Source organism: Vombatus ursinus, unplaced genomic scaffold (genome assembly GCF_900497805.2).
Source record: "Vombatus ursinus unplaced genomic scaffold, bare-nosed wombat genome assembly UNPS02004833.1, whole genome shotgun sequence".
Taxonomy (NCBI): Eukaryota; Metazoa; Chordata; class Mammalia; order Diprotodontia; family Vombatidae; genus Vombatus; species Vombatus ursinus.
In genome coordinates, this window is record NW_020944611.1 from 132,026 (window position 1) to 153,203 (window position 21,178).

General features: G+C 49.1%; 1 protein-coding gene across 4 annotated transcripts in view; it reads left to right on the forward strand.

The window, feature by feature from the left end:
* The window catches only part of LOC114027969 (ubiquitin carboxyl-terminal hydrolase 40-like), a 66,159-nt gene that overhangs the window by 34,880 nt on the left and 10,101 nt on the right, over window positions 1–21,178 (forward strand). For all 4 annotated transcript variants that reach the window (XM_027842121.1, XM_027842113.1, XM_027842130.1 and 1 more), the window contains 9 exons: window positions 4,922–5,045; window positions 6,535–6,592; window positions 6,893–6,946; window positions 8,379–8,467; window positions 9,558–9,644; window positions 9,904–9,940; window positions 17,767–17,831; window positions 19,753–19,827; window positions 20,870–20,999. In XM_027842121.1, coding sequence (XP_027697922.1) covers window positions 4,922–5,045; window positions 6,535–6,592; window positions 6,893–6,946; window positions 8,379–8,467; window positions 9,558–9,644; window positions 9,904–9,940; window positions 17,767–17,831; window positions 19,753–19,827; window positions 20,870–20,999 — 719 coding nt within the window. The remainder of the gene's footprint in view (window positions 1–4,921; window positions 5,046–6,534; window positions 6,593–6,892; window positions 6,947–8,378; window positions 8,468–9,557; window positions 9,645–9,903; window positions 9,941–17,766; window positions 17,832–19,752; window positions 19,828–20,869; window positions 21,000–21,178) is intronic.

Below are 21,178 nucleotides of genomic sequence, written 5' to 3' on the forward strand. Positions count from 1 at the left end.
ACACTGGCCTCCTGGTTGTTTCACAAACAAGACCCTCCATCTCTGGGCATTATCTCGTTTGCTCCGTTTATTTGTTTCTCTATTTTTTAGCCAAACGGCTGCTGCTTTATAATCTGGTTTGACATCTGGAAGTGCTATTCCCCTTCATCCCTCCCTTTATCCTTCCCACTTTTCATAATTTCCCTTGATAATCTAGATCGTTTGTTTTTCCAAGTGAATTTTGTTACTATTTTATTGAGTTCTGTAAAGTATCCCTTTGGTAGTTTGATTATCATAGTGTTAAAAATATAAATTAACTTTGGTAGTTTTCATTTTCATTATATTGGAATGGCCCAGGCATGCACATTGAATATTCCTCTAGCAATTTAAATTATTCTTTATTTCCTTAAGGAACACCTTATAATTGAAACTAGTATTGAATGTATTTTGGCAAAATGATTCCCAAATACTTTATACATTTTGAAATTGTTTTGAATGGGATTTCCCTTTATTGCCTCTTGGAATGCTGTTGATTTTTGTGGGGTTTTTTTTTTAACCTATAACTTTGCAGAACCCATTGTCTCAGTAACTCTGCTGATTCCCTAGGATTTTCTAAATAAAGCATCAGGTTATTAGTGTATAGGGATAGTTTTGTCTATTTTTTGCCGATCTTTACACCTTTAATTCTTTTCTCTAGAGTTATATGTCAAATAATGGCAGGGAGAGTGGACATCCTTGTCCTGCTGCTGTATTCACTGGAAAGCTTCTTTGTGGTTCCCCATCGCATATGTGAAGCTTTAGTTTTACATAGATATTCTTTACATTAAAAAAAAAAAGTTCTTTAGGTGTGTACTTTGAGGTTTATCTGTTTGTTTTTTAGCAAAAAATGAGTGTTGTGCTTTGTCCTAAGCTTTTTCTGAAACTCTTGAGGTGATCTTGACGTTTGGCATGTCTCGGTTTTAATGAAATTAATTTTGCTGATTGTTTTTCTAATGTGCTGTCCCTGTGTCCTGGGTCTAAAGTCCACTTGGTCTTGCTGATCAATTTCTTCAACAAGTTTATGTAGTCTGTTTAATGGGATTTTATTTAAAATTTTTGAGTACTCATTTGTTCCTGATTCTGGTCTGTAGTTCTCCCTTCTAGCTTTGCTTTATTTTCTTGTGGTTTAGGCATTAGCTCTATATATGATTAAAGAGAAGTTGGGTAGAGCACTTTCTCATTTTTTTCTGTCTATAATTGGTATTAATTTTCCTGCGCGTTCATCAATACTAGGAAATTTTTCCTTTGGTAGTTCGTTGGAGCTAAAGTTGTATTTCCTTAGTGAAATTGGATTATTTAGGATCTCTGTTTGGTTTTCTGTTGGATTGGGTATTTTTTTTTTAATGTATTTCTCTATTTCTTTGGTGTTCTCAGTTCTGGTAGTGTATAATTGTAGTTAGTGGGTTCTGATAGTTCTATTTTTCTTTAGGTTTAGTTACGATTTTAGCTTAATCATTTGCTATTTTATTGATTTGATTTTTCTATCCTTGTTTTTAATTGGGTTGACTAAAAGTTTTTTTATTTTGTTAATGTATGTTTTTAGGGATATTATTCACCCCACCCTCACCCCAGACTCCTTTAGCTACATCCTAGAAATTTTGTTATGTGCTTTCATCATCATTATTGTCTTTTACATAATTACTAATTATTTCTGTGATTTCTTCTTTGACCCACTTGTTATTTAGGATTTCATTGTTAAGTCTCCATTCAGATCTCTGTCTTTTGTTTGTACTCCCTGAACCACATGCACTTTTTATTATGTGATGGTCTGTAAAAGATATGTCTACTCTATCTGCTTTTTTTCCCATTGTTTGCCAGATTTCTGTGCTCTAAGAAGTGGTTAATTTTTGTAAAAGTTCCATGTGATGCAGAGAAGCGCACATATTCTTCAGTCTCATTTAGAAGATGCCCTAAGTCTTTTAGCTCTAGTTTCTTCAAGAATTTGTTCAATTCTATATTTTCCCCTTTTCCTTTTAATAAAAATGGGTTAAATTATTTCCTCACTTGTGTTTTCTTGGTTGTATTTACTTACCTTTTTTGTGTTTCTGTTGCGTAGGTGAGTGCAGATGTAGCAGTCTGCTCCCGCTTGGGTTTTTTATGTAGGAGTGCTTCTGGTGAGTCTGTCTCTTTAGCACTGATGATGAAGTGCAGGTGGGCAGGGCATGTCACTTTGGCTTGTGACTTGAGCCCCTTTACTTTGGTGAATGTGTTCTGTTCAATGTGGTAGCCTTTGGTGAGTGCAAAGGAGTTTTGTGTTACGAGATTCTCTCTTTGTTCCATTTGGAAGGCCTCTTCCTGACCCCCTGTAGAAGTTATCGTTTGCTATTGGAATTATTACATTCCCCCCCGCCCCCCGCCCTGTGTCTTAGCGTTGCAGCATAGGGTTTTTTCCTGGAGGCCACCTATGTATTCCTTTGTTTTTGGTGTTCAGAAGTCAGGGATGTTTCCTTGGGGGCCTTCTCGAGCCCGTCGTCCCCCTGCACCCCACTCTAGCATCTGTCTCATGCAGGGAGACTGGAGCCCTCTAGAGGGTCCTCCCCTTCTGTGGAGCCGCATTTCCCATTTGCTCGCTCGCTCGTGTCTTCGAAGAGACTCACCACCCCTGGTTCAGGATTTCTGCCTTGGAGCACAGAAGTTCTGCCAATTTGTTCCCTTGGAATGGCTTTGAAGATTCAGATTTTTCTCTCAAGCTGTCTGGAAGCACCTGATTATGGTTTGATATTCCTTTGGGATCCTCACTATCCTCTGTGCCACCAAGGGCTGGGTCTCAGTGATTAAAGGACATTTGCAATGGTTGGGGTGCCTTGGTGGCCACCTCCCCTTTACTGTTGACTTATCTGCTTGTGCTCTGGCTTTTTAAATGAGTTTTCTTCCTTCTTCATTCATTAGCGGTTGCCTACTTTCTGACTTTTCCTTTTGATGGTGGCTCTTAGGGACTAGGCCTCAAAGCTACGCCAGCCTCTTTCCTCATGGAGGATTCACTTTTCATGGACCTCAGTCTGTGGAGGACGACTGACCTGACCCCATCTGGCTGCCAGTCCCCTTTCCTTCAGGCCTGGAAATGGAGTTCCACAGGCTCGTGCGACCCCTGTCTCATTTCCCTCATTCTGCAGTTTTCTGACTGAGCAGAGCTGCCTCAGGCGCAGTGTGGACCCACCTTCCTGTACTTCCCCCTTCCTCCTACAGACGGCTGGACGGGTTTTAGGTCTGCATGGTCTGCTGCTGAGTTCCTGTTAAGGTTCTTGGCATGTTGGCCCGTGGAGACAAGCGCGTCATTCTTTTGGGGAGTTTTTGAAAGTTGACAGAGACCTATCCTGTCCCTCCATCCCTCTGATCATCTGACTTGGAAGTTCCCAGTATTGAAATTCTCACAGCCAGTGAAACCAGGTAACAGGAGGATGCTGCGGCTGACTGGTGGGGTGGCTCATTCAGCTGGTGACTCCCCCAGCGTTAGGCCAGGTGTGTAAGGACGGAGCAGTTTCCAGAGGCGTGAAGGGGACGCTCACATGTGGGAGGATCAGGACAGACTTCCTGTGGAAGGTGGAACTTGAGCTGAACCTGGAGGGAAGATGGCGTTCCTGAGGGTCAGAGGTGAGCAGGGAGAGCATTCCTGGCATGGAGGAGGGGGCAGCAGAGGCTGGTTTGTCTAAACCACAGCGTGTAGGAACAGGTTCAGGGCAGTGGGAACCGGACTGGAAAGGGCTTTGGGAGCTGGGGAAGGGTCTTCTTGGCTTGGGGAATGCCAGGTGAGACTGGAAGAGTGTCTGCTCAGCAGCTGCGCAGAACGGGGCGCTAAGGCTGCTGGGATGCTCCCGGGGGGCATTGAGGAGAGAGTGGCGGCTGTGTGACAGAGAAGATGGCGGTTGAACTCACAAAAAGTTGGCAGCGGATGGAATTTAGAGGGTGAGAGAGCTGAAGGAGGTGTCAGAAGACCTGAGGTGGCATCCTGTCTGGGTGACAGAATTGATGGAGTTGCTGCAGCGGCAGGGACGTTGGAAGAGGAGCCGGCCGGTGTTTGGGAGAGATAAGGACTTGTCCTTTGGATGTGCTGACTCAGGGTTGGTTTGCGGGGCTCCATAGGACGGTTGGTGTTGTAGGACTTCAGATCAGGGAGAGCCTGGGCCTTCACACGCCTGGCTGAGTGTCGCCTCCATAGTGCTCGTTGGCACGGCCTTGGGAGCTAAGGAGATGAGCTGAGAGGGCCCGGAACAGAGCGTAGGGGGACACCCCCCCGCTTGGGGTTGGGTGTGGCTGATGAGCTGATGCCGAAGCAGGAGAGCCAGCAGAAAGCCGTTTCAGGAAAGCCTCCCTGAGTGGGGTGGTCAGCAGCCTCAGACGCTGGGGACCGAGGGGGTGGTGAGAGGGATGATGGCTGAGAAGAGACCCTCGGCCACCTCGCAGAGCAGTGTGAGGTGAGATTGAGGAAGGAGGGAAAGGCCCTTCCTAGAGTTTGACTCTGAAGGGGAGGACGCTGCAGGGCTCTTGCTGGAGGGGGACGGAAGCGTGGGGGTGGTGGTCAGCGGCTTCGAGGAGTTCTCTTGAGCAGGATTCTGGGTTGCTTCGTGCTGGACGGAAAGGCAGGAGGAGACGCCATTTTACAGGGCACTCGGCCATCCCCTCTCACAGAGGCTGTGTGCGTCATCGTGATGCCCAGAGGGGAGGTGGCCGCAGAGCCACTGGGTCACGGAAGCCCGGACACGCACTCGGTAGGGGAGCCTGTTTCCCTTTTAAGGACGAGCGGCCTTGTCTTCTTTTGGCTGAAGCAGTGCCTCCGGGAATGTGGAGGGCTCGTTTTGTGAGGGCTCGTTTAAAGTGACCTGTGTGGAGTTTGAGAAACGTTGGTCACCCCCGGGGTACAGGGAACGTGAGAGTGTCACTTTGTGAATCTGTCCCTTGCTTGCAGCTTGATGCTGACCGGAAGCAGATGGGCGAGCCCTCTGAGCAACTTCAACTGGATGCACGTTAAGAATCTGTGTCAAGCAGATTCCGAGGAGGAGCACGTGAAAGTTTCGGCGACTACTGAAACAGTGAGTAAAGAAGAGTGGGGCCAGAGCGTGAGCGACAGTAGGGAGAGTGCCGGGTCTGGGGCTGCCCAGGGGATGGCTGGGAGGAGGGGGGTGAGAAGAGTGAGAGGGGAGGGGAGGTGGGGGTAGGAAACCCCGTCCTTGGCATCAGCCCCGGCCCCCTGCGCTGCCTCTCTGGCTGAATTTGGCAAGCCAGAGGTGCTTAGTGGTCTGGCAAAGTCACGGAAGTGGGATTGTTTGCAAAAGTCTCTCCCATTCGAAAATCTCCTTTACCCGTTCTTAGAATTCTCCAGAAAATGTTCATTCCCTAGTTTTCCTAAAACTTTCCCTAAAGTCCAGAGTTTTGGAGTTCCCTGGTCACTTAGGGTGTTTCTTCATTCATCTGGTTTAAAGAAACTGAAGTTGTGAATTTCAGGAAGTCGTTTGTGCTTCTTGAATCGTCCAGTGTCTCATGACTTCTTGGGTTTATGGGGAAGAGCCAGTTCAGACTTTGGGACCTGTTGAAAGCCAGTCCATTCGTAAGGCTCCATGAAGTGGATTGTTTTGGGTTTCCTTTTCCTGTGAATTCTCTGACACTTGTTTCCCCAAATCCTTGTGAAACCAGTCCCTCTGGGATGACATGTTTCCTGGAAAACCTTTGATTTGTTCAGGATTTGTGTCGAACAGCTAGGCCCCACTTTCTTAGGACTTGTTTCCCTCACAGTCCCTTCCATGCAGTGGGCGGGCTGTCCGGGAGAGAGCTCCATGGCAGGACCCTCTGTGGAGGCTGCCGGGAGTGAAGGGCACAGCTGGATTCTAAGCCAACTTCCCCGAGCCTCAGTTTCCCCATCTTCCAGCCCTTGTGCCTAGTCTGTGGTTGGGTGGGGAAGGGAGCATGGGTGAGTTGGCTTCTTTGGCCTCTGGGCTCTAAGATTGGAAGATTCTCTTGAGTTGATGTGAGTCTTCTGTCTCTCTCTCTCTACCTAAAAATCAGTTTTACAAACTCCCCAGTTTACAAGTCTGTTTCTTTTCGTTTGTAATCATAAAAACTTTGAACATTTTTTATTCATTTTTTGCCTTTTGGGTCAACGTTAATTCCATTGTCCTTGTTTAAAGGGAGTTTCTTAGTGGCCTATGGGGTGGAGTATTGGATGTGTAGAAGCCCAGATTTCAAAGAAAGAGCTCTTTGGGATGGGATAACTTTTGTAGTAGCCAGGAATATAAAACTCTTTAAAAATGGGCTGAGAGCCATGACCAGGCGCTCCCTCCATGTGCACCTCTGCTCCCTTCCTTGGCTTCTTGCCTCCTGGCCACCCTGTGTGGTCCAGGATGCTTAGTTAGGGATGGTCATTTGTGTGTCTTTTAGGTACCAGGGGTGCCAGGTTATACCCAATCATTCATGTGTCTTTTGGGTACTGGAGTGCCAAGTTATGCCCAATCATTTGCATGTTTTTTAGGTACCAAGGGTGCCAGGTCATGCCCAACATGTCCTTGGCATGCTTTTCTATTTCAGATGCTGTTGGACATTCGAATCAAAGCTGTCAAGGAGCTGGGGTTGCAGGAGGAACTGGGTAGGTGCATTTTCAGGTGAAGCCAAGTGCGTGTTTCAGGAAGGAGGCAGGGCTTTGGCAGATGCACAGATGAAAGTAAAACCAGCTAGTGTCTTGGGGGGGTGACGCAAGCTTTAAATAAGTGATTGGAATCCCCAGGGGTGTGGGAAAGGGCAGTGCTCAGAACGGTGAATGGCAGGGAGCTCTCCTGGAGGACCTGGGGGGCCCAGGCAGCGTAGGGGGCCGGAGTGTGGGGGCAAGGTTGGGGATTCTCTGACTCTCGCACTCTGACCTGCCTTTTTGTGCTCTCTTTGCTTCCAGTTAATAACAGCTGCCTGAGGCTGATCGATCGAAATGGGCAGCTGCTTTCTCCAGGTAGGTGGGGTCTCCTTGCCATGGCCTGGTCCTGTGGCTGCCCTCGTGGAGGGTGGCAGGAGGCTGCCTTGGTGACCCGGATGTGAGGGTGGCGGGTGGTTTGGCTGTGTCTTTGGTAACTTCTGGGCCGCTCCACAGGCTGTGAAGTCCAGCCCCTTTTATAGATGAGAAGGGACCTCAGCTGGGAAGTTTCTGAAGTAAGATGTGAACCCACTTCTTACTGGATTCAGATCCAGCACACTGTCCGCTGGGCTCACTTGATTTCCGAGCTTTACTGCCGTGGTCCTCCCTGGTGTCCTCAGGGCCCAGGGGACAGGCTGGCTGCCCTGGGGTCCCATCTCCTTTGTGCTCAGTCCTTTCTTCATGGATGTGAGTGTTTTCCTCAGAGACCCCCTGTGGGGGCGAGGGAAGAGTCCCTGCATAAGCTGGCCTCGTTTGACTTCCAGAGAGGTCTGCGCGAAGTGACGCTAAGATTCATGAGCCAGTCCACCAAAAGCTTCCCTGTCATTGCAGTGGCCGGCCTCGGGAAGGCTGCACAGAAGAACCGGGCCCTGAGGGGCCGTCTGGCTCATTTGTGTGTGTTCCTCTTGGCCTTACTTGGTCTTACTGACCTCTCCTGGCCCAAAGTCTGTCTTGATGGAAGAAAGCCCAGGCTCCCCCAGCCTAGGATTTAGAGCCTGAGCCTAACCCTGCTGCCCCCTCTGTTAAGTGGACCTCTGACCCAGCTGGCCCCCTCCTGCCTCTGGGCCTCCCCTAGGCCATTCCCTGGAGTGAGAGGCTGAGTGCACCCCTGCACACACATGTGCAAACACGCATACACACACCGTCACTCCTTTCGCTCAGGCCCTGCTCAAGTGCCACACCTTCTGAGCCTTTCCGGCTCTGTGCCCATGGCTGCTTTTTCTCCAGCTTCATGGGAATCCCCCTCGTGGAGGTCATTCTGGACCAAGATGCGTCCTGCCCCTGCCTCTTCGCCTCCTGAAGACGGGCAGGCTGTGCTACTTCCTGAGGCTCTGGGCCCAAGCTGAACAGGCCAGTCCTTCTTGCACGGACACACCTTGGCCTTGTGGGATGCAGGAGGCGTGGTCCCCCAGTCCTCGGACTGTCCCGATTGCCCTCCTTCCTGCCCTAGGCCATCAGGCGGCTATGTCCGTGCCTTCCAGTCTGATGAGAGGGTCAGCCTCCTGAAGGCAGGCCCAGGCCTGAGTTTGGTGTCTGGCACCAAAGAGCTCCTTCCTTAGCCTCTCATGCTGCAGCCTGGGGTGTTTCATTTCCTTTTGTCCTTGAGACTGTTCTTTTGGCAGAGGACCCTCCGGCTCTGCCCCAGCTCTGCCCTCCCCTTTGTCAGCTTAGTGTTGTCGAGGCTGGGCGGGGCTCCTGAGCAGGGCCCGAGGCCGACAGTGCTCACCAGATCCGTTGGTGTCCTTGACAGTGCCAGAACATTACACTGTGGCCGAAGCAGAGATGGAGATGGGCAGTTTGCTGGGACTGTGTCGTGGCAAAGCTCCGACCTCCTCCCAGGTAACATAGCCTGGGTGCTGAAGCCATGACCTGGCATCGCCCGGAGGTCCCGACCCTGTGGTGTTGTGTGTGTGTGTGTGTGTGTGTGTGTGTGAACATGCACGTGCACACGTGTGTGTGTGTGCATGTGCACATCTGTATGTACATGCATGCAAGTGTGGGGTGCATGCGCATGTCAAGTGTGTGTGTATCTGAGTGCGTGCATGTGTGCACATGTGTACTATGCATGTGTGCGCAAGTGTAGGTGTGTGCATGTGTATTGTGTGTGCATGTATGTGCATGTATGCAAGTGTGGTGCATGTGTGCATGTGCAAGTGTATGCATGCATGTGTATGTGTGGGTGCTTGCATGTATGTGTGTATATGTGTGCTGGTGCATGTGTACAAGTATGTGTGTGTGGGTGCTTCTGCACGTGCATGTGTATGTGTGCATGCGTGTACGCATGTACTGCATGTACACAGTATGTGGGGGTATGTGTGTGCATGTGCGTGCGCATGTGTGTATGGGTGGTGTGTGCATGTATGTGCACATGTGGGCACATGTGTGTGCATGTACTGCATGTACACACTGTGGGGTATGTGTGTACATGTGTGCATGTGCACATGTATAGGGGTGGTGTGTGTGCGTGTGTGCATGTGCATGTGTATGTACATATGTGTGCAGTGTGTATGGGTGGGGGATTTGGGGAGGCACTTCTGTGGCCAGCCTGCAGACCTTTTGGGAGCGTGTCCACCCTGCCCTTGGTCTCTCCTGAGGTCTGTGAGCGGTCCAAGCTCGCAGCAGCCCTTTGGTTCTGCTGCACCTGTCTGAGCTCCATTTTTCTCAGCTTGAGCAGGGGCCTGTTAGCGTCCTCGTACTCCACCTACTCCAGGCTCCCAAGGGTCACACGCATCCTTAGGGCTCAGCCTCACTGGGGGATTGCCAGGAGGCGCCACCCCCTGGGGTCCGTGAGAGGTGAGAGGTGGGGCAGGACTGTCACCACCAGTCCACTTTTCTAAGAGGCCAGGTGGGGGCATGTTGTAAACTGATTGCTTCTGGAAAGAGGGACGTGCCAAGGTCCCCCTCACCTGACCTTGTTGGCCTTTCCCAGCTCTTCCTGTTTTTCATCGTGGGCAGTGACTTCGAGTCCAGCCTGACGATGGAGATCATCGTGGAGTCGACGATCTCTGTGAGCGAAGTAAGTGACAGCAACCTGCCCCGAGGAGAGCCCAGGTCCTCTGTGCCCCGAGTTGGTGGGGGGTGCCCTGGCCTTCCCAGTGGGGAGGCACCTGTGCCAGAGGCCTGGCCAAGGTTGAGGGGTGGCTGCCTGGGCGTCCTGGGCGTCGTGGGCGTGGGCTTTGCCCCTTCAGAAAGACGGGCCTGCTGACGAGGCTCGCCTGTCTTCTGAGGATCCCACTAACCTGAAGCATCACTTCTCTGTGCTTTTTTCTCCTTAGTGTTTGAAGAAGATGCTGGAGAAAGCTGGTCTGCAAGGTCAGTGATGTGAGAGGATGTGCGGCATGGTTTACCGCCTTTCCTCACAGTCCTTCCCATGTTATAAACCACTGGGACCTTTGGGCCTCTTTCCTGCGCTCTTGGCAGGCGGTGCCACTACACCTTCTTTGGACTCTTTGAAAACTGAAGGCACCCAGTAGATAGATGGTGTTTGGGGGGAAATTAAGGCCCTTTAGAATCAACCCAAAGAGGAAAAAGAAGGAGGGTGGATAATTCCTGCCTGCCTGTCCGCGGGGTGAGGTGATGGCCATGAAGCGGGAAGAGAAGAGGTGGCGGTCAGAGTCGTGGTCTGAGGACCTCACCATGAAACGGGGCCTGGTGCTTCCAGTGTGAGAGTTGAGGGCAGGGTTAGGGGCAAGAGCCGGGGGCTCGGGTTACGGGAAGGGCAGAAGGACCCAGGTAAGTGGTGACCTCCTTATTTTGGAGATGTCTCTGTTGTTCGTGTCCGCACATCCCGTGCATCCCTTGTCTGCATCTTACCATGACTTTGTCACGGAGAACCCATCTGGTGTGCAAGGGGCCCAGTAGTGGAGGATTCTGGCGGCCTCCTGTGACCAGCTCATCCCTTGTTCCTCAAAGCTCCCCATTGGTTATGTGGCAGCCTGCTCACACCCCACATGCCCATCACCATTGCCTTCTGGGTGACCCTCAGTGCTGGTTCTTTGGAGATAAAGTTATTGCATGGCTCAGTAGGCTACTTGGTTTGACTTATTTTTCTTTCTTTTAAAAATTATTTTTATTAATTTCTTTAGGTATTTCCCAATTACATGTAAAAATGTTTTAGCTGTCATTTTTAAAAAAATTTAAAGTTCCAGATTCTTTTTCCCTCCTGTCCCAGTCCCCTCCTTGACAAGGCAAACAGTTTGATTTTGATTATACATGTGAGATCATGCAACATATATTTCCATATAGTCACGTTGCGAAAGAAAACACAAACAAAATAGCCAAAATAAAGAGTTATACTTAAAAAAAATTCTATTTCAATCTTCGCTCAGAGTTCCTTAGTTCTCTCTTTGGAAATGGATGGCATTTTCCATCATGGCTCACTTGGAATTGTCTTAGATCGTTTTCTTGATCAGAGTAGCTCAGTCTTTCACGGTTGATCATCCCTATGATATCACTGAGACTGTGCACAACCTTCTCCTGGTTCTGCTCACTTCACTTTGCATCAGTTCGTAGAAGTCTTCCCAGGTTTTTCTGAAACCTCCTGCTCATCATTTCTTATGGCAAAATAATATTCCATCACAATCATATCAGCCATTACCCAATTAATTAATTGGAAATTCCCTCAATTTCTAATTCTTGGCCACCACACAGAGAGCTGCTATCAATATTTTTGTACATGTGGGTCCTTTTCCCATTTGCACGATCTCTTTGGGATACAGCCCCAGAAGTGGTATTGCTGGGTCAGAGGATATGCACAGTCTTACAGCCCTTTGGGCATAGTTCCAAACTGTTCTCCAGAATGGCTGGATGAGTTTACGGCTCCGTCAGCCATGTGTCACTGTCCCAGTTTTTCTGCAGCCCCTCTAGCGTTTGTCATTTTCCTTTTCTGTCATGTGAGCCTATCCGGTAAGCGTGAGGTGCTGTCTCAGAGTTGTTTTAATTTGTGTTTCTCTAATCAGTAGTACTGATTTAGAGCAATTTTCATGTGACTATTGATAGTTTTGATTTCTTCTTTTGAAAAACTTCCTGTTCATATCCTATGACCATTTATCAACTGGGGAGTGACTCTTATTTTTATAAATTTGGTTCACTTCCCTATGTAGTTGAGAAATGAAACTTGTTGAAAAATTTCCCCCAGTTTTCTGTTTTCTGTCTAGTTTTGTTTGTGCGAAAAGCTTTTTAGTTTGATGTAATCCAGATGATCTGTTTTGCTTCCTCTGATCTCCTTTGTTTTGCTTGGTCAATCACTCTTCCCTTATGCATAGATCTGAAAAGCACATTTTTTCATGTTCCCCTAATTTACTTATGATATGACCTTTTATGACGAAATCAGTGGTCCATTTGGACCTCATTTTGGTGTATGGTGTGAGTTGCTGCTCTATGTCTCGTTTGTGCCAAACTGCTTTCCGGTTTTCCCAGCAATTTCTATTAAATGGTTGAGTTCTTACTGCAAAAGCTGGAATTTTGGGATTTATCAAACTCTAGATTAACATGATAATTTGTTGTGATCCCATTTGGGGTTTTCTTGGCCAAGACACTGGAGTGGTTTGCCATGTCCTCCAGCTCATTTGACAGATGAGGAAACTGAGGCAAACACGGTTAAATGACTTATCCAGGGTCACATGGCTACTAAGTATCTGAGGCCAGATTTGAACTTAGGACGTTGTCTTCCTGACTCCAGGCCTAGTGCTGTATCCATTGTACCAGCCATAGTGGTCATTTACTTCTGTGTTTTATGTACTTGATTATTCCACTGAGTCTCCATTCTATTTCTTAGCCAGTATCAGATTGTTTTGATGATTTATAATGAAGGTTGATATCTGCTATGGTTAGGCCACTTTCCTTAACCTTTTTTTCATTGATTCCCTTGATCTTCTGGACCTTTTGTTTTTCCAGATAAATTTTGTTACTATTTTTCTAGCTCTATGAAATAATTCTTTGGTAGTTTGATGGGTATGGCACTGAATAAGTAAATTAATTTAGCTAAAATTGTCATTATATTGGCAATTAATATTTTTCTAATTGTTTAGATCTGACTTTATTTGTGTGAAAAGTGTTTTGTAATTGTGTTCATATAGTTTCTGGGTTTGTCTTGGCAGGGAGACTCCCAAGTATTTTATCTCGTCCGTAGTAGTTATTTAAATGGGATTTCTCTTTCTAGCTCTCCTCCTGCTGGGTATTGTTGGTAGCCTGTAGAAATGCTGCTGGTTTATTTATATCCTCCAACTTTGCTGAAGTTGTTAATTGTTTTAACTGGTTTTTTAGTTGAATCTCTAGGATTCTGTAAGTATACCCTCATGTCATCTGCAGAGAGGGATAGCTTTGCTTCCTCATTGCCTCTTCTAATAGCCTCCATTTCTTTTTCTTCTCTCGTTGCTATAACCAGCATTTCTAGCACCATGTTGAATGATGGCGGTGATGACAGGCATCCTGTCCTCACTATGAACTTCTTGTTGGAAAATGGCCTTTAACCTGTGTTTGATTCCCGCCAAATCAGATGCTTTTTCATAATCCACAAATAAGCCCAGTGAAATTTGATGTTCTCCACATCTTTAATTTAATTGGGAGTGCTCAAGATGCTGGCCCATTGTTGAAGATCACTTGTGAAAGCCTTCTTCCTCCCTAGCAGTAAGCCTCATGAAGAGTTTGCCTACGTAAGAACGTAGGCTCTGGTGCAAAGTCACTGATGTTCTCTCCTTCATATATTGGCTAACTCTTTGGTAACCTCCCTTTCCTCCATATTCTCTGTATGTCAGCCCCTCAGCGACCACCTGTCGTATCGCCTCCAGCCCTGATTTCTGAATACGCTGGGTCCGCCATGGCTCTCTCATGGGGCCACTGTTATCTCATCTTTGTTCTTCTCACTGCCATTTCTATCTCTGTAAGCACTTCTTGGAACTGTGACATTGAAGGCCAAGTGTAGTGGTTCTGTTGTCCCTTGATGGTGCTCAGGTTGGATACCATGATTTGTAGGTGGTGGATCTATTGGGTGGTGTGATTTTTATCCCATTCACAATCTTCAGTTGTAGAACAGGAGAGGGAGGATTAATGCCTAAGGAACGTCACTGTGACTATAGTAATATCCCAAATAAGTGACCAAGAGAACACATGACTTGATCCTATATGCCTACTTTCTTGTCTATATAAACTCTTTATGACCATTCATCTGTACTTGAACGGTGGGCATCCGCCGTGAGAACTGACTGACCAAGAATTTCAGGTTAGTAGCTAGTGGAGCCTGAAGGTAGGAAACCACTGGGTCAGTACAGGTGTGAAGGTGAACTGAGGTAGATGCATTGGGACAGTAGGGATGGTTCAGGAACCAAAGGTCATGATTCAGGCAAAAAAATATGTTTAGGGAGAAAAGAGACTCGGAGTGGAGTTTCATGGAAGTTGAAATGGCAGAGCTGGAGGTGTGACCGTGTTGGTGGGTGGCCGAGGTTGGGAGGGAAGGAAGTCTCTGGAGTTGAGCAGTCTGGTTGCCGGAGGTGTTGCCAGAAGGAAAGGCAAGATCGCTGGTCTGCATTAGTCCAGAGACTCCTATTCCCTCAAAAAATGAAGGCAGTGTTTGCCCATCTCCAGTTGTGTGGCCTTTCCATCGTCCTATCTGCCAGTCCTTCAGAGTCCTGGCTTGGCCACTGGAATTCCCCAATGACGCACTACCTTGTTAACCATTTTTGACATGTCTTGTCAGGTCCAGATTGATGGAGGTAGAGTTGAGTCTTTCTGCCCTTTCTCCATTGTGGGTCATCGTGGTCTTGTACCTCTCACTCCTGTCTTCCGCCTCAGTTTATTTGGACCTTGAGTGGGTCTGATGGATGCCTTTACAAGACCACCACGTCTCTTGGGGATTTGTCCTCAACCACTTCCAGCCGCTCTTCAAGGCTTTACAGATCTCTCTTTGTCCGTGAATTCCTTGTGCATCCACTTGAGTTTCTAGGATTTTGTCATTAGGTTCTGCGTGGGTTGACTTGTCCTGTGGGACTTTTAGTCATGGTCCCCTCCCCAGCCTTCCGTTCAGCAAACACTTCTCAGGCACATGCTTCTGTTCCAGATGCTGGAGATACAGAGGAGCCAACTGGCAGGGAGCTGGTGCATCCACAGAAAAGTGAATGTGAATGTGTCCAGAGTAATTGGGGGGTGCTAGCAGCTCAGGGTCAGAGTCAGCCTTCATCAGGAAGTTTCACTTGAACTCTGCCTTCCCAGGGGACAAGGTGTGGTGGGAGCAGGAGTGTTACGTGATGGGAGAATACTGGCTGGACCGTAAAGTACATTCGGGGAGGACTGTGTGGTAAGCCTGCATTGTTAGACTGGAGACCGTTTGGGAAGGGCTATCAGGGTCCAGCAGAGGAGTTTGTAGTCTGTCCTCAAGGCAAGAAGGAAGGAGCCCCTGAGGCTTTTGAGCCCTTGATTTAGCACTGTCACTTGGGCAACTCTGGTGGGTGTGTTGGAAAGGGGAAAGACATGCGTCAAGGTGACCAGTTAGGACTCTGTTGTCCAGGCAGGAGGTGACACGGGCCTGCAGTGGGGTGGTGGCTAGATAAGTGGAGAGCAGGTGATGGATGCAGGAGACTCTGACTGGAGGAGAGGTGTGAGGGGGAGGAAGAGTCCGTACAGTAGAGAATTCTTGTCGGACCTGGCTGGTGGGATTAAACGAGGGTGTCCCCAACAGAACAGAGAAGTGAGGACAAGGGGAAGGGACCAGAGTTTTGTTTTGGACGGGAGTTCGGTTCTTTGGGGGCCTCCATTTGGAGATATCCAGTAGCCAGCTGGTGATGTGGGACTGGAATGTGAGAGAAAAACTTGGGTCGTGTTTATAAATAGGAGAGTTTCATAGGTGGTAGCTGAACTCATGGGAGATCCTGAGGTCACCGAGAGAGATGAGGACCCAGGACAGACCTTTGGGGTATACTCACAAGAGCTGAGATACAGAAGAAGGAGCAGCCAGAAGGTTTGAGGAGAACCAGGAGAGAATTCTGTTGTGATGAAAACAGGAAGAGTCACTCGAATTAGGACTTTGCCTTTTTGTGTGTCCAGGCCCCACCTTGGGTAGCAGATCTGGGGACGTTTACGGACCCCTTTTTTCTCAGAATCTTCTTTTTTAAATGTGTAAGGTACATGAGATTGAAAAACAAGCTATTTTATCTCTTTTGAAAAGATCAAGAGCCCATGGGGATGGGGAGTGCTGAGCAGGAGGTGGGGGTGGTGAGTAGGGTCAGATGCTGTGGAGACGTCATGAGGATGAAGACTGCCAGATGCCACTGAGCAGGCGAGGGGGCCGGGAGGGGTTGGAAGTCACTAGCTTCCTGGTGGCCCAGTGTATCGGGCTGGTCACGGACGGGAAGTTGATTGGCAGTAGCCCAGAGGAAGGGGAGAGTGGGGTGGCCTATGGACACAGAGTGGGTGGGGACGGCATCGATTGGGAGGAAGGGACAGGGAGCAGTGCCTCTCTGGGGTGCTGGCCGAGCTGTCCGGGGGTGGCATAGCCATCTCCTTCCAAGACCCCACTGTTCCTGCTGCCGCAGCCAGGCCATTCTCAGTGGTCACAGTCAGGTCCAGGGGGCGGTGGCCAGCGTCACTCCCACCGTCTTTTGAAGAATGAGATTGTTGTGAAGGCGGGTTTGGGATTGAACATCTACTCCGTGTAGTTGGGAGAGCCGCCACTCGGCGTCTGGGCTCAGTGCTGGCGCTGAGGGTTCCCCAGATTCCCTGTCTGAGGGTCTGCTGATCCTCAACAAATGTTCTTCTTTTCCTTGAGTGGTCTCTGGATTTTCCACATGTTAATAACGATGACGATGGTATTCCAGTAGTTGATGTCTCTCTAGTGCTTCCCAGACACGATCTCGTTTTTCACAACCAGGCTGCGAGGTAAGTACTCTGGGATGTACTTTATCCCCATTTTACAGGTGAGGAAACTGACCTCTGAAGTTGTGGCTTGTTACTGGTGACACAGCGTGGGAGGCTCGATCCAGCAGGGAGGGTTCTGGCCGAAGGGAAGCTCCTCGAAGACAGGCATCGGTTCTGTCTGGTCTTTGATCCCCGGGTATAGTAGTCGCTAAGTGCTTGCTGAGTGACTCAGAGCCCTGCACTCTTCTTCCTATAGTGGGCTGCCCGGTGATGCGTCTGGTCCTCTTCGAATTAAAAAGTACGCCCTGCTCTTGGGACCATCCCTCCATGTCTTCATGTCATCTCTGAACTTGAACTCCCTTCTCACACCAGGAGATCCGGCTTACCTCATTTTCCATTTGTATATTGGTCTCTGAGACCACGGTTTTGGTTGGGGTCTTGTCTCTTGGAAATACTCGTCCCCTTCCGATCGGCATTCTTAGCCCAGCGCTAGACCTGCATCTCTCTCTTTGGTGTTTGGCGTGGCCCACACCAGTAGCTTTCCCCTCATCTTCCATTTTCAATTTAAATCCTCCGTCGCCATGTTCATAAGACAGACGCACATGCTTCTCCTGGTCCTTGCTGCACAGAGTTCATCCCTGGCCAAGAGCCTACCATTACTTTATTTTTAACTGCAGCCCAGAGATCCAAATCTTGTGACCAGACCGTCTTAGCGAGCCTTCCACTTTGGGATATCTTTCTTCCTTTCCTCCCGGCGCGGAGTTGAGCTTACTGCCTTTTATTGGCCGTGAGCAGATTGCTTAAAGGTCCTGGTGCCCGCCCCACCTCTCCTGGCGGATGTCCCGGCTTCTCAGAGCATCCCGGCCTCAGTCCCTCTGCCCTCTTCCCCACCTCTTTGTTGTCCCTCCTATCTTGCCCCTTGTCTGTCCCCAGTGATTTTATATACCCTCATTATTTATGTCCATTCACCTATAATTCATTAATTTTTATAGCATGCAGCAACTTGTGTGGCATTTGGTTGGAGGCCCGAAACTCCCCGTGAAAGGGGGTGAATTAAGTGCTGGGAGGATGTGCCCGGCCTCTTTGCACTCACTCATGCACGCTGGAGGAAGGGTGATGCACTTGCCCGTTTCATCAGGGCAGGTATGTCCATCAACGCACCAGCGGGTGCCCTTGGCCCCCGCCTCCCTCACGTATCACCCTGTTGGAGCTGCGTTGGATCCAAAGAAAGGTGGCATCTTGATGAGCATCCTTATAAGAATGCCTTCATGCAGATTTTTATTTTGTCATAGGTGACGCGTGGCATTTGCGCAAAATGGATTGGTGCTTTGAAGCTGGAGAACCTTTAAATGAGGAAGTAAGATGTTTTTCTACTTACTTTTGATCTCCCCGAGTGGTGAAGTCTGTCTTGCATTCAGTGATGTAGACTTGCCCTCCCCGTGAGCAGGACCATTCCATGGGCGTTGGGGTGGTCATCAGCAGGCAGGAGTGGTCCTCATGGCTCTCTGCCTGTCACTAACCAGGTGACCTTGGACACGTCCCTTAACGTCTCCTAGCCCATTTTCTCATCTGTAAAATTATATTTTGGATTTAATGATACTAATCAAACTGATTGCTGCAGTACTTTATGTTTCCAAAGCTACCCTCCACGGCTCCTCCTGTCTCCCACATTTGGTGGTTCATGGTTTTAGAGGAACTTTGGAATATTCTAGAAATGGCAGAGGGCTGCCTTGGTGATGGCGACTACCTCAGTGAGAACCTCGGTCAGCCCTCCTCCTCTTCCTTTTGACACGGAGGGCATGTCTTGGTCTTAGGCCCAGAAAGGCAGGAGGCGTTGGGGCTGCGGATGGAGGGGAGGAGCGAGGGACCAGGCATTTATGAAGCCCCTCCTGTGTGTCAGGCACTCCTGTTAGTGCGTTACAGATGATCTCCTTCGATCATCGATGAGCCGGCAGAGTGAATGCGTTGTCAGTATCCAAAGCCCAAGTCCTCAGTCCTCAAGCATGGGAAGTGTCCTCTGGGGCCTTCCAGGAGGGTCCTCTCACCTAGCAGGCCACAGAGGCTGTGGCTGGCCACGTGAGTCTTCTCAGACTCCTTAACGCATCTCGAGAAATTACCTTGTTTCTTTGGGGTCCTTAGGCTGATGATGCGCTAAATTGAAGGTAATTCTAAACACCGTTAGGGCCCAGAACCCTAGACTGCCATTCACATTGGGGTTCTCTAACAGCAAGAACTCTGAGGGTTCCCTTTCTCCCCAACCTGCCCCTGTCCACCTTCTGCTTTGCTCATGCTTACTATTAGTCTAGTCCAGTGAAGATGACCAGTGCCCAAGCACCTTGCTCCAGCATTGTTGAATAAGAGCACAGAGTTCCCTCTGAGGGACAGCTGTGTTGACCCCCATTCCCAAGAGGAGCAAAGGGGCCTTGTTCTGAGGCTGCTCAGCCAGGACCCCACAGCCTGTATTATAGGGATACTTTATCCGACTGAGGGGTGTTGAAAACAGCAAAGACTTGGACATATCCACGCGCTTGATTATCGCCTCCATGTTGATGACGCCTGTTTCTGTCTCCCGTCCTGTCTTCTCCCCTGAGCTTTTGACCCAAATGTCCAGCTGTCTATTGGAAATTCCTCCTTAAATGTCTTGGGGTCATCCAAAGCTCGGGCTATGTGAAGTTGGACTTATGCCTTACCTCCCACCTCTAAACAAATGAAAACCGAACCCGGCACCTGACTTCTGTTCTCATCTTTCCACAAGAGACCCTGCTTGAGCATCCCAGTCACTGGTGACTTCCTTCTTTTCTCATCCCCCGTACCTATCTTCTCATCAGTTCCTTTTTATTTTTTCCTATAAATATTCCTGCTCGTCACACCTTCCTCCGTTTGGCCATGACCACTGTCACCACACCAGTGCAGACAGATCCCACCTTACCCCCAACCCCTCCTCCATTTCCTTTCTGAAACCCTCCCTGCCCACCCCAGCTCTCATGGATCTCCCTTTCCTCTTCATCTTTGCAGCCCGGGCCAACAACATTGGGGTCCTGGTTCCATGCTGTTCTCTCACGTCTGTGAATCTTGTCTCCTTAACCAGAGTGTAAGCTCCTTGCGGGCAGGGTCCCTTTCTTAAGTTCTTCCCTATCTCTCTATTCCCAGGGACACAGTAGATTCTGAATCCACCACCACAGATTCGCTGCTTGAATGTCACTTAATCCTTGTTAATGTTTTGCTGAAAAGGTCCTGCTAACCCAGATACCCAAACTGAATCTGTTCTCTGCCCCTAGAATGCTTCCCTGAGCGAGCTGATGATCAGCAGCGGGGATACTCTGGTCTTATCTGAAGGGAAGCTTCCACCCAAGGTAAGATAATAATGCTGAAGAGATTGATTTGATTGGATGAGGGAGGGAAGGAGTGGTGCCGTGAAAGAGTGAGAGAGGGAAAGCTGGAGGGAAGGAGACAGGGAAGGGCAGAGGGAGGGAGCGAGAGAAGAAAGGAAGGCACAAGTGAGGGAGAGAGGGAGCTTGGCACTTGCTTGGGAAGGGCAGGGCATCATTGCTGCGAGCACCGAGCACCGCTGCCCTGCCAGATGCTCCGACCGTGTCCCTCCAGAACACTAACGTTTGCTCTTCCTGCTGGGCCACGGCCCGTAGGAAGAGGTGGGAGGCTCAGCCCTCAGGCGCCATCTGTGTACATTTCAGTTCCCCAGTAACTCAGACAAGGCTGACCAATGCTCTCCTTTTAAAAATCCTCAAAGAAATGGTCTGAATTGATTAAAAAGTCATTCTCTGTCATGAGCCCATTTTTATGTTAGGAACGGTTTTTCCAAGGTATTGGCGTGTGCCTAAAAACAAGTTACTCACTTAAGTATGTTAACATTCTTCCCCAAATCTTGTTTGTGCTTGGGGTGGTATTAACTATTCTTTAATACTACCCCGTCCAGCTTGTGCTGCTTTTTCATGGCTCCTTAACGAGTAACAGTTTTTTGGTTTAAAATGGTGAGCACATTACGCCAGTTCCTAGACCTAAAAAGAATGCATGAAAGTGCAAATCTGAAGGCTGGCTGTGTGCCAAGTGCTGATGACACGGATCTAACCCGCCAGTCAGGCCTGTGTGCAAGGGCCCCCTCACACGCTCCGTGGGGGTGAGGTGCTGAGGCCGAGGCAGAGGAAGCCATGAGAGATCCCAGGGCTTCAGCAGGCATCAGGAGGCCAGAGCAGCGGGCCTCCCTCGAGTTGGTGACCCCCGCCCTTCTGGTGGTTGGAGCTGGAGCAGCTTGGATGGGTTGTGGATGGCCCAGGAGGATTCTGGGATGGCCCTGGCTGGAGCAGGTGGGGAAGGGTGCCCTGTGATTACTGCATTGGCTCTGTCAGCGCTCCTCAGGTTTCATTTCCATCATAATAGGGTTTCCTCAAAGTGCCTGTCTGGTGGTACCATCCATCAGCACCCGCTGGATGGCAGGAGAACCCTGAGGACTACATTAGCCACATCACCCACCAAGTGGAGGCTTTGAGAACCACCCCTGAAGGAGGCGGTAAGTCTGATGTGTGATGGCAGCACCACAAACACCGGCAGATGGATTTGGAAGGCCAGCGTGCTCATTTCTGGTTTTAAAAAGTTAGCAGAAAGATTAATGAGCCACATTTTGGAAGGGTCCACGGGCCTGCAAGTTGTAAACCATGTATAAAATCTTTCTTTGGTGGGTGGGCAGGG